General features: G+C 40.3%; 3 protein-coding genes across 4 annotated transcripts in view; 2 read left to right on the forward strand and 1 right to left on the reverse strand.

Moving 5' to 3' along the window:
* Positions 1-5,577, reverse strand: part of LOC109467069 (CUE domain-containing protein 1-like) — a 21,022-nt gene extending 15,445 nt beyond the window's left edge. Inside the window, 1 exon segment of the mRNA XM_019764976.1 lies at positions 5,427-5,577. The gene's annotated coding sequence lies outside the window, so the exon portion shown is untranslated.
* Positions 5,578-5,834: 257 nt separating this feature from the next.
* LOC109468166 (SAGA-associated factor 29-like) lies at positions 5,835-10,492 on the forward strand. Of its 2 annotated transcripts, none has more exons than XM_019766422.1 (12): positions 5,835-5,961; positions 6,511-6,686; positions 7,040-7,139; positions 7,301-7,376; positions 7,593-7,657; positions 7,807-7,849; positions 8,048-8,134; positions 8,295-8,441; positions 8,604-8,642; positions 8,829-8,922; positions 9,069-9,137; positions 9,547-10,492. In XM_019766422.1, the coding sequence occupies exons 2-12, from the start codon at positions 6,534-6,536 to the stop codon at positions 9,661-9,663; spliced, it is 990 nt and encodes a 329-aa protein (XP_019621981.1). In that variant the 5' UTR covers positions 5,835-5,961; positions 6,511-6,533; the 3' UTR covers positions 9,664-10,492. The 2 variants fall into 2 exon arrangements, with proteins under 2 accessions (XP_019621981.1, XP_019621988.1); XM_019766429.1 differs by having other exon boundaries at positions 9,553-10,492.
* Positions 10,493-10,847: 355 nt separating this feature from the next.
* On the forward strand, positions 10,848-12,364 carry LOC109464804 (protein ARV1-like). The gene is made up of 3 exons (XM_019762244.1): positions 10,848-11,022; positions 11,625-11,744; positions 12,191-12,364. Exons 1-3 carry the CDS (start codon positions 10,933-10,935, stop codon positions 12,362-12,364), a joined length of 384 nt encoding a protein of 127 aa, XP_019617803.1. The 5' UTR covers positions 10,848-10,932.
* The last annotated feature ends 25 nt before the right edge of the window (positions 12,365-12,389 follow it).

Consider the following 12,389-nt stretch of genomic DNA (forward strand, 5'->3'; position numbering starts at 1 on the left):
CCGCCGTTCTGCTTCGCCCCGCCCCGTTCTGCTTCGCCCCGCAAAAATCTGCTTCGCCCCGTCGTTCCTCTACGCCCCGGCGCAATTCTGCTTTGCCCCCGTCCTTCTGCTTAGCCCCCAATGGCAGCACAGCTCACAGTCGACACGAAAATCGTCTGCAAAATAACAATAAAGGCTGTGCCGCCAAATTTAAAGTAGCCCATGCTCCGGCAAACATTCTGGACCACCTTTCTGCCAAGTGGCGTTGCACAAATCCTTCCCATTCAAAAGTTTACCCCTACCTCACGGCCCGTCAGTGGTCTCATCTAGTTTTTACACAGCATTCTAAATCCATGTCACCTCACACAGCAAGGTATTGCCTTATAAATTCTACTTAGTATTTGCAGCACAATTTTTAACTTAACGCTATTACTGATAGCTGTCATTTTTTCACTATTGTCTACTTGTATCAAAAGGAACACGATTAGTTACTGTTCAGTTGGCTGATACAAAATCCCGCCATTATCCAAGTTGGCTTTAATTAGTACCCACCTTCCATGGCGATCAGCCTAGCGTCTGTCCAGCCGTGAGTGAAATTTCCCGCCAGTACTTATAAACGTAAGAACCACTGACGGGCCGTGAGGTACAATGTAGGGGTAAACTTTTGAATGGGAAGGATTTGTGCAACGCCACTTGGCAGAAAGGTGGTCCAGAATGTTTGCTGGAGCATGGGCTACTTTAAATTTGGCGGCACAGCCTTTATTGTTATTTTGCAGACGATTTTCGTGTCGACTGTGAGCTGTGCCGCCATTGGGGGCTAAGCAGAAGGACGGGGGCAAAGCAGAATTGCGCCGGGGGCGTAGAGGAACGACGGGGGCGAAGCAGATTTTTTGCGGGGGCGAAGCAGAACGGGGCGGGGGCGAAGCAGAACGGCGGGGGCGAAGAGGAAGGAGTTTCATGGGGGTGAATTATGTCTACAGATAGCCCTGCACCAGGCAAGGAAAAGGAGTGGCTAAAGCCTTGTAAAGGGAAAGATAGCATGCATAATCTAGTGGTTAGTAACCCTGCCTCTGGACCAAGAGGTTGGGAGTTCGAATCCCGGCTGTCGTCGCTCACCAGACATGCACGCTACTGAAAAAGGTTGCAGTCAATATTATACTATTTATACCGGTAGTGTGGTCCAAGTTGTCAGAAAGAGCCTGTGGAATTTCCATGGTAAAATGAACCTGTAAATACTGTACATAGCATCTGTGTTATGACCAGTGGAAGAATATATAAGCTGGATCGAGATTACATTTTGTACTTCCTTTCCTTTCTTTATCACTTGCAACAGCTCCGTCAGTTGGGAACGCATCTAATTCAGATACCGTCACAGCGTATCTTCTCCAAGATTTGTTAGTGTTACAAACATCTGTTCTTGCTCCATCTCTCCCAGTATATCAGAATAATAAAGCTATTTTTGACAGAGAATCGGAGCAGCCATGCTAAATTATCCTGATACACTACATGTAGTTCCTGACAGCCCGTAAAACGTAGCATATGTCAGGCATAGACACACCGGGCCAGCAGAGCCTGGCTCATGTCAGCGTAAATCAATTGTTGTTACTAAGTAATCAATAAGCCAATAATCAATGGAATTATAATTATGGCAGCGGGGAAGACATTACTGGCTTGCCGTGCAATTATACAGTGAGGACCTTTTTAAGGGACAAGCAAAAAGTCAAATCCTCTGAAGATTTTCAAAAGTGGAAGCTTGACATCAGATGTCATCTGGGAAGCAGTGTAAGATCCTTGAATCAGGATGACTTAGCTAACATACATTATTTAATATAGCTAGTATAGATCTTGAGTTATAATAAGAACAAAGTGGACTAAATTTGATTTATTCAACATTAATATGACACAGTAACAAATGTGCCCTCAGTAAATAAATATGTTACAAATGTACTCTTACACTTTTGAACCAAACATGCCAATATAACAAAGCATGAATAAAACATGCGTGAGTAAATGTTTTATGAAAAATTGTAACTTAGAAGCCATCTGTGACAGAATGTCGGTCAAAGATCCTATCAGAAACGAAATTTCAGTACAGCAAATATAGGTTGACATGTTGGACTAGCTCTTTTGAGTCAGCCTGGTAACTGTTGGACAGTGAGAATGTAAGCTGTTTCAAGTGTTGGTTATGCAGTGGCCGCAACAGTCATGGGAGACAGGCACTGAGGAATCAAAGGATAGGGACACTTGGGCTGAATCCTAGCAACTCAGAAAATTCCTGAGGGACAACTTAGTTTTATGTTTCTCGATATCCAACCTACAAATCCTGGTATGTGATATGTTGTCCTGACATGCGGGAACTTTGTACATGAAGATCTGTCCATCAAGGGACTACAGACATACATGCAGAAGGATAAGAATGTGGGAACGTGTACATATGGAAGCAATTACAGTGTATACTGAGGGATGTGGTCAAAAACAGGTCATAGGGAAGCACAAGTATAAGCTGTTTTGGGTCTGCTGTTACTGTGTAAACAGACAGCGACCACAAAGTATTTTGCGGCAGATCTAAGTAACCACAAACCTTAGAATTGGGTAAACGAAACAACAGCTTTCAAGCAATATTCTGACAAAGCTTGCAGTCCTGACTTGTTGGTCAGAGAAGGCATTAGTCTGAGTGTGAGAGTGTCTGAGGTCTCTATTAAATGTCTTATATAATCCTAGGGTAGATTTTGACTAAGCACACCAGGATACCCCTACAAATATACCTGGAAAGCTTGTCAACTAACAAAAACATGCCCCACATCCTAAGTCATTCATTCGTCACAATTTCATAAACTAAAGAAGTAAGCACAATGGCCACAAACTTTTCACTCCAGCTTCTATCACTAATGAAGCTCCTGCCAACACACCTGTATAGACTGTCCACACTAGTGTCACATGACACCTGTCCTGCGTCCACAGGTATCTCCTGTTCCTACCGACTTAAGAGATGGCAGCTGTTAGAAGATAAACAGAAGGTCAAACACCTTTCTTTGCTAAAGATTAAGGCAGCAGAAGGCAGTTCTTTGAGAACACCGTACTGTAGTGATTTTTCGCATAAAACTCACTAAGTATCCAGTTTCAAGGTCTTTATATGTTAGTTAACCCTGGCCATTGTACCAGTATATGCAAAAATGACAAATACAAAAGAAACAAACAAAATTTTTGTCCAAATTATGTACACCTTGTGATGTCAACTCAGTCAAAAAATAATAGATGTCTATATGTAACTAGACCTAATGTAGTCATAAAGATTTGTGGCAAACGACTGCCCGATATCATAATATCATCTCTCTTATTCTTGTGCATTCAAGTCAAAATTAATTCCATATGTGGCTTCTTGAATAACAATTTCAATCAATACAATTAAAATCACTACCCAAAGTAATATTGGAAGGCAGTTGAACAGAGTGGCCTGTCTAAATGCTTGGGGTGACAGGTCATTAGTAAAATCACACAAAATCAATGACATAGCCATGGCCATGTGTCAAGTACAATTTCTCTAACCATTAACAGAAAAACAACCCTTCTATTGAAGAATCCTCTACTACTAGTCTAGCCTAGACTCTTTCCCTGAAAACTGTTATTGTTACCAGCACTGTAGGTTATTGAACAAAACAAAACATTTGTTTTGAAACACTATACATGTAGATTGGTGTACAAATACTTCAATTGTATTAATAATCTTCTTTGTATAAGCTAATTAGTATATCTATATTTGACCCTATGTTATAACTGTGTATGATTTCAGTATAAAATCTCATTGACCACAAATAATACATATTGATATAAGTATTAATATTATAACATTGACAATGCAAACTTTTAAAGATTTCTTTTGAAGTTGTGAACAGCGTGGCAAGATGTGTTCAACTTCAATCAATGGAAAACATCTGGTGGCCTGATGGAAAATGGGACCATGATGTCACAAATCACTTGTCCATGAGAAATCGTCTTCTGGGAGCTTCATGGTGTTACATGTACATACTGTTTTTTTGATGTCGTAACATTATAAATATGGACAAGGCGATCACAGAAGACTCAATGCTTGTCCAACATGCCACACTTACAACTGCATGTATACTGTGATATTGATAAACAGGGCAGCAGTTTGCTAAGAAGAGTTAGACAGCAGACTCAATGGATTTGATAATTGATCTTTCACACTACACACAAGGGCACTGATACATGCAATGATATTTCATAAGGTTAAGATTGAAAAACCTGTTATGTAGCACTGTGAACGGAAACATGTGAGCTAGTTTCAGGGTCACTGGTCAATAATTTTGTGTCGCTAAAAAAAGCCAGCAAGGTCGTAACACTTATATGGGACTAAGGATGGACGAGATTAATCTTCAAGATCATGTTGGGAGAAGTTATACTTTCTGCTCTTTTCTGTGACAAACCACTGACGGCAGCAAGGAAAACATAACAATTTAGTCACCCAACGTCTGCTTGGAGATTACGATAAGACGTTACGTAATAAAACAGATCACCATTGTGCTTTGACGTTTGTGCTTGCAAATATTGTGTACCATGTTGAAACTTGAAAGAGACATATACTTACAAGTTACATATTCAAATTGAGTTTACGAAACGAGAACTGTTGCTACAGTTTCTGCTACTTCTGATAAATCTAAAGCTTTGTTTCTGTAAACTAAAACAGAAGTTACTTTTGACATTTTTAACAGGCCCAAAAAAAAGGCATCAACGCTCCACTAATTATCTTGTCGAACAAGATTTATCTAACAAGAAGTTGTCATTGTGTATCAGTGTATATCTGAAGGTAATGAACTAGAAACAAAGTTGGTTAGTCAAACTCCAGGCAGAAACCAAGTACATGTATCTCTCCCATAGTATAGATGGAATCAAAATATCTGGGTATCTTTGTAGTGTCATTTAGTATCATCATTATCATGTCAAGGCACACACACCGACATATATAATTAAACCAAAAATAGCTTAATTGTCAGAATAATATATATTTCATTAAAGAATCTGCCACTGTAACAGCTTAAGAAATTCAAGGTGGCATATACTACAGCTCCAATTCTTCAAGGATTCTAGCAGAAGTCATGAGATGTTATATAAGACTTGTGATCAGCTACAACCCCTCCCCCATGTCTTCATTTGCATGTAAAAGTCGACAATTAAAACTGTCATGATATGTCACCGATCCCTAACACACATCTGTATATACATGCCATTATGATTCTCGAGCGATAGGGTTTTAAGTGAAGGAGAGTTTGCTGTCCAACTACAACAATAAGGACCTTTTGTGGAATGCGAAGAAAGAAAGAGGAAGGAAGATCCTTGGGAAAAATCGTCATCATTGAAAACAGAAGGTCCCTGTGCTAAGATGTGAAGCGAAAATGATCAAAGCTCGAAGCCGAGTCTTGTTTACTCACCAGTTGCTTTGCACGGACTTGTCGCTGACTTAGTTCTGGCACTTTAAAATCCGCGATAATGTCGCATTTCGTTATAAAAACTCGCCGATAAAAACACCGAAACGATCAGATTTCGGGAAATGGTGGCTGCTTTCTGTGCAAATGAGTAAAGCCCGCAGCAAAGCGCAAAGATAGCGCTTCGATTGCACCGACACCAAGCCAAAATTTAGCATTCAAGAAAGATGTTAATACAATTTTTAATATTACCCATATTATTATCAACGTGATTGCATATGGTTTTTATAAAAGCCACTCGGTTTTGTGGAAATATTATTTTTCAAGTCTGTTTATGATGTGTTACGTTTGCATGCTACCAAGCAACTCTCACTATATCTCGCGAGGATTCGTCTTTTTACGAGATCTGCAATCCAAGATGGCGGAAAGACAGTCTTGATTTAATGAGTTGTCATAAAAAACATCAAAATCTCGTGATATTGAATCGGCATCAACAAAAACTCGTCAACATAATATCAAGACATTGTTTGGAAATCAGTAGGTGTGGAATTTAATGCTTTTTAGAGGTTATAGACTCCGAAAAGTCTTCATGAATTTACGTGGTCCTTTGTCAATTGTGAGCCTTTGTCACTTGGTGTGAAGTTGGTGTTTCTTTTTTGGCGGGGGTGGGGTGAGCCTTAGATACAACATCAAGGGACCGAAATGCTTTTTTCTGCATCAGAGCAGGTAACATTGACAATTACTTGCACTGGACAAACTTTACCCACACCCTTCAGACATTGACAAGTATGCATCATAAATCAAATCAGTGGTTGTTGAAAATTTGATTGGTTTGCTCACGATTTGATATTGATCATAAATTCTGGCACTCAATTTCACCTGAGTGAAGTGAGGAAAGTCGTGTAAAGTGCCTTTCCCAAGGGCAGAAGGTTGGCGACTTGGAAGGATTCGAACCTGGGACCTCAAGGTTCTGAGCCAAATGCTCTGCCATTACTACCCCCCGCATCCTTGTCTATCTTTGTGTTGGAATAAAGTTCAGCACCGTACTATGGTATTTCTTAATGTTACATGTACTGCTATTTGTCCACAGCAGTCGGACCTGACCCTGTCACCATGCGTCGTGGACGTGGCCCAGCCTCCGCCTCCAGCACCACCTCCTCCAGCTCCGCCCTGTTCGGCGGGGAGTCGGCCACCTCGTCCCCCGCCCTGGACACCCGCATCCCAGACCTGCTGAAGGAGCTGCACCAACTCATACAGCAGACACAGGTGCTAATCTCCCAGCAAATCCTAGGGTGGCAAAAGACAGTATCAAATTGGCAGGGCAGTATCTAGTTTTTAGCTTAGTTTTTGTTATATTCCTCAGAGTCAATAATGACTAGCTTGTTGTGCACTGGAGCTAGGTGTTACTTGTTCACTACTCTAGCTACAGTGCACAGTATACAAGATACAGAAGGTCATCGAGATGACAGCTCATGTTCTAATTATGGCTCCTTGGTTTATGGGTCAAGTTGCAGGAATTTCCAAGCTTCAAGTATAGATGAATCAAATTTGCAAACAAAGATTGCAAGCTTTGGATGGTCTCAGTTGCCCAGACTTACCTTATATTACATCCCAATCAGGAGGAGCGGGCCCGAAGTGAGCACAACCTCACCAACATTCAGAAAACACACGAGAGAATACAGTACGAACAGAAGGGCAAGTCCAAAGGTACATCAACAGGTAGGTAGACAGAACTCTTTACTATATGTTATAGTTGAAACTAACTTAAGAATGACACTTGCATTATTGCTGCCCTCTTTTGTGCTGCTTTAGTGACAGTTTTAGATATTACCCAGTAAATTTATTATTTTGCAAACTCAAAACTTCCCCCTGTGTTTCAGCTGTGTCTCCGTACTTCAAGAGTAAGCTGCGAGGTTTGTACAGTACAGCAAAGGCCGATGCTGAAGTGGAGGCGGAGTGAGTTTTTTTCCAAAATCTTCCCATGTTCTAATTGTCATAAACCACACAGTAATAGCCAACAACCGGCTATTTGCATTTAGACTATGTATTTTTTCAAGACAGACAGAATTTCTAGTACATTTTCCCAATCATACATGTGTGAAGAAGGAAGGTTATCTTGGTGGTCAGAAACATAGACATGTTTGTAATGCAGTGTTCTTGTTTGTTTTCCAGCCTGCTGAGAAAATGCTTGGACAAGATTGCTCAAATTAAGGCCATTCGGAATGAGAGGAGAATAGGTACGGTACTCTGATTGCTACGCATTTGTTAATTGTTTGGACAATCTTACAACTTTTTTTTTTGAAAAAAAAAAAAAAGAACAGAAATGTGGCATGTCATTTTCATACCTACATTTACATAACAAGTCTTTCCCCTTCTTTGTTTCCAGCTGCAAAGAGTGCAGGGATTTTTATGGAACAAGAACCACCAAGGTATGGGATTGCATAAATGTAAAGTGAAGAAACGTTACCTCTAGTTATTAAAATTTATTAAAACTCTAGGCATATTTTTAATCCTGTGACTGAAGTATGAAGAGTGGATTCTCTTGTGAAATCTGACTAACAACAAAGCATATATTTGGATAATGACTTTTCTGTTAGTAACTGATGTTTTTTATACCTCCGTTGCAGGAAAACCATGCGGCGTGGTGTGCTGATGACCCTCCTACAGCAGTCAGCCATGACCTTACCACTGTGGATAGGCAAACCTGGAGAGAGGTGATGTGTAGTCTAGATGTGTAGAGCATCTTGCTAAAATTGTTTCTCCCTCCTCTCTATCTCTTTTTCTCGTGCTTTTCTGACCAAAGACATGACAATGTTTGCCTTTGTGAAAGTTTCAGACATAAATTTCAACAAATTGTTGTTGTTTTTTCTTTAGCCCCCCTCCCCTGTGTGGTGCAGTCCAGGCAGGTTCAGACTATGTAGCTAAACCAGGAGACAAGGTGGCGGCCAGAGTCAAGGGGCCTGACGGGGACGAACAGTGGATCCTGGCAGAAGTCGTGTCCTTCAATACAGGCACCAACAAGTAAGGACAGCTGTAGTAATGTGTGTACAACAGTGGGAAGCTTATATAGTTGTTGTCAGTTTCATAGAATTTTCTTGTCAGTTGTTTAGGTGGAAGGTTTGCAAAAAGAGAGTAACAGTCTTGATTCTTCTTGCCATTCAACTGTTGTGCTGTTTGTTTCAGGTATGAAGTTGATGACATCGACAGTGAAGAAGGGAAAGAGTGAGTTTTTCTATGACTTGTGCATTTTGTATGAAATAGTTGTGGTGTATTATATTTATGTCTGAAAGGGGTGAAATATTACTCTCTCTGTCAGTCAGTTTTGCACAGACTGTGCAGTTCTGCACAGCAACCAACTGATGATGATGATGATGATGTTTACTCATAAATTGTTCTGTGTTTCTCCAGGAGACACACCCTGAGTCGTAGGAGAGTTATCCCACTGCCACAGTGGAAGGCCAACCCAGAGACAGACCCAGAGGCACTTTTCCACAAAGATACGGTCAGTTTAACTTTTGTGGTCATTTCTTCCTTTTTTGCTGTTTAGCCTAGCATTAAGGACCCTCTTTATAGTGGCTTCCTGTCTACTATGACTGGCTTGAATGGTTGTGATGTAGGTCTTACCAATTATGTTCTCTCTCTCCACAGTTGGTGTTGGCCTTGTACCCACAGACGACGTGCTTCTACAGAGCCCTGATACATGCCCCACCTACAAGGGTACGCACAGGTTTTCTATACATGTTGTACATGCTGTATATGTATATTCAATATTGACTTAACCCTTGTAAAGAGACTTTACACTTGATACCATTATTGACTTAGGTATTTACTTATAATGCTATCGAGTAAAAGGTACTTACTTATAATGTATGTTGTGGGGGGTAGAATTAATATCACAGATGTATTTTTTCAAGCACTAATACTGCATGAAAGGAGAGGAAGCATTTTCAGTTTTTGGAACTGTCAACCTAAAATCATGTTTACTGTAATTGATTCATAACTTTCTACGGGCCACAAGTTTAGGACAATTTCAAGCGATTTTGAGTTGAAAGTTTCACAAAGCTTTCCTTTAGGTCTGTGTTGATGATTTCTTCCAAACCTCATGGTGTGTTTGTGTATTGTTAAGCCACAGGATGACTACTCAGTGCTGTTTGAGGACACCTCCTACGCTGATGGCTACTCCCCGCCCCTTACCGTGGCTCAGAGATATGTGGTGTCGTGTAAGGAGAGCAAGAAGAGATAGTCACACCCCTGGAACGTCAAGACTCTATTTGTACATGTACCCGGTAGCATCATTATGCTGTGGACCACAGGACTACTAGCCTGGTGTCTATCCTATTCTAGCTCTAGTTCACCCTTACAATTGCCTTCCTTCCTGAATAGTATGTCACCTGTTTATAGAGAAGCGATTGGCATTTAAATATTCACTTGAAATATAAGCAAGAGTTCTGATTCACTGTATATTTCCTGTGCAAATTTTTTTGATTCATTAAACAATGGAGAAGTAATGTAAGAACCAAACGTTTCAATGGGGACAGTGCCAGACTATTCTGCATGGAAGTGACCAAAGTAACGAACCAGAGCTAGATTAGAATGAATACCAGGCAACCGGACTAGTGGATCACTTAGCACTTATCATTTGTACATAGCTGCCCTCTATGTTAGTATATAAACTAACACATGATATTATACAGTCATGTAGTCATAACAGATACTTGTATTATCTGTGGTAGGACTGAACTGCAAGCAACTTCTCACCATCAAATCAACAACTTGCCTTCCACATGGTGTACATGTATGTGAGATGTCCAACAAAGAATCTAGTAGTCATTGTAAAGCTTGATATGCTGAGCAGAAGGCTGATTCACTTTTCCTCTAACAATACGTCAACAATTTATTGTTGACGTATTATTATTATTGTGCACTGTATATTCCAGTGTATCGTTAGTTTTTTTTTCACATATTCGCAGTGTATACGATTAGCCCTTTTTATGTGCCTGTAGAGTTTGTATAAATGCATTTACTTTGTATGAAATTCTTTGAACATCAATAAAGTACCGTATATAACGTTACATGTAATGCCACTTGAATCCTGGTTGTTTGTGGTCTAAGTAAAATTCGTCTGAGCTATGAAAACTTAAGTTACAGCAATGGCTGGAAGATGTACTCATAAATCAGTAGCTGCTGCGATGATAAATATTGTCTTTGGATAGATTGTTGTAAAAGCGCCCCTCTCGAAGTCTGTAAGCATTACAAGTCTTACTCAGACAGCCTTGTAAAAGCGACCTCTAGAAGACTGAATCAGTACTGCAGGAATATTGCCACTGCGCTCCAAGCAAAGAGCAAGCCGCTAACTGCACGGTATAATCAGAGACATGTCCTTGGTATAATCTGGATTTCTCTGATGCTGTTGTGTTTGCCGGCTTAAAGCGGTTTTATATCAACGTTTAATACCTTCTGTCTACAAGTTAATAATATTTAAGATCACGCTACGTTTGAGGGATCCAGAGAAATGAAGAAATACACCTGCATTGAGTGTGGGAGGGGGGCAGAAGAACTGTATAGAGACTTCGGTGGCGGCAATTTGAAAATCTCCCACTGCGTAAGTACAATCAGAGGGTTAGTTAGTTCCTGTTTTTTCGTATTTTTGGAGTTATGAATTACCGTACACAACTGATATGTATTGAACTACGTAGTGTTGGTATGATGATGACACTGAACTGTGCACAACCCGGAAGTGCTGTTGTCAACAAAATCTTTAACCATACGAACCATACAACAACATCATCTTCTCGGGTGCACAACACATAGCATTGGACTGCAATGAAGAATCGCCGTGTGCCGAAATGGACTTTTGGCATGGCTTAGTAAGGTTTACTGTTTATCAGTCTATTACAGAAACAATATCATTTATATTCTCAGTGCCAGTCCTGACCACTGTGTACATTTGTACATTGTACTGGAAAACTATGTAATTCCCAGGCAGATGTAACTAAGGATCTAGTTAGCTCATGCTCACATGTTTTATGCATGTTTTGTCCAACATTTAGTAACGTTATACCTCTTTTGTATTCGCCTCCTATTATCTTGCGTAAGGTAGGGTTTCAGAATTTCCTACAGTCTGTCTTGTCCAACGGCTGAAGTCAAGTTAGCAGCCTAAGAAAACTTGGATATACTTTAAATTTGTTTCCCATCGATCCACAGGACCACTGTGACCAGGTGGTGGATAAGTATGTAGAGTTTGACCCTGTCCTGGTGTTACTGGACGCACTTCTACACAAACCACAGGCTTACAGGCACATTCTACTCAACAGTGGCATACAGGTAGACAAAGTTATAAGTATATCATGTCCACAAGGATAACTGTTACTAGTATACATGTAGTTAAACTTTTTGAGAATGAACACTATTGAATCAATGTACCCGGTAGTGTTATCAGTGGCTTTTTTTGGCCTTAATTTTGTTAACATACAATTGTTCTTATCAATATAACTAGGAGGAATGCTAAGAAACATAAGAATATTTGGCAACATTTACATTTCAGTGTAAGACTACAGTGCAATGAAACATATTGTTACTTTTAGCCCTGGGAAAGCATGAAAAAATTTGTTCCTAATCATTTTGTTGTGTCTTTGTCATTTGTCTTCAGTTCCGTTGAAACCTAAGCTGCAATTAATGTAGCCATTTTATATTTTCTTTTTAAAAAAATCAAGCATCAACATTTTGTATGATACATATATTCCTGACAGTGTGAAATTCCCTTCCCCCAGTTCCACTGGAGACTGGCCGTGATCTGTCTCCTGTGTGATGCTTACATCAAGTGGGCTCACCTGAAGTCAGCAGACTCCACAGACACACAACAGCACATGGGCTTCTACGCTCTGGAGTGGGACTTCTACCTCATGTTCCTCCTAGCAGCAATCGGTCAGTTCAAGGGTTTCTAGCCTGGGGGCCAGAGTTGTTAACTTT

The sequence above is a fragment of the Branchiostoma belcheri genome, unplaced genomic scaffold, assembly GCF_001625305.1.
Source record: "Branchiostoma belcheri isolate BF01 breed outbred unplaced genomic scaffold, Haploidv18h27 scaffold1, whole genome shotgun sequence".
Taxonomy (NCBI): Eukaryota; Metazoa; Chordata; class Leptocardii; order Amphioxiformes; family Branchiostomatidae; genus Branchiostoma; species Branchiostoma belcheri.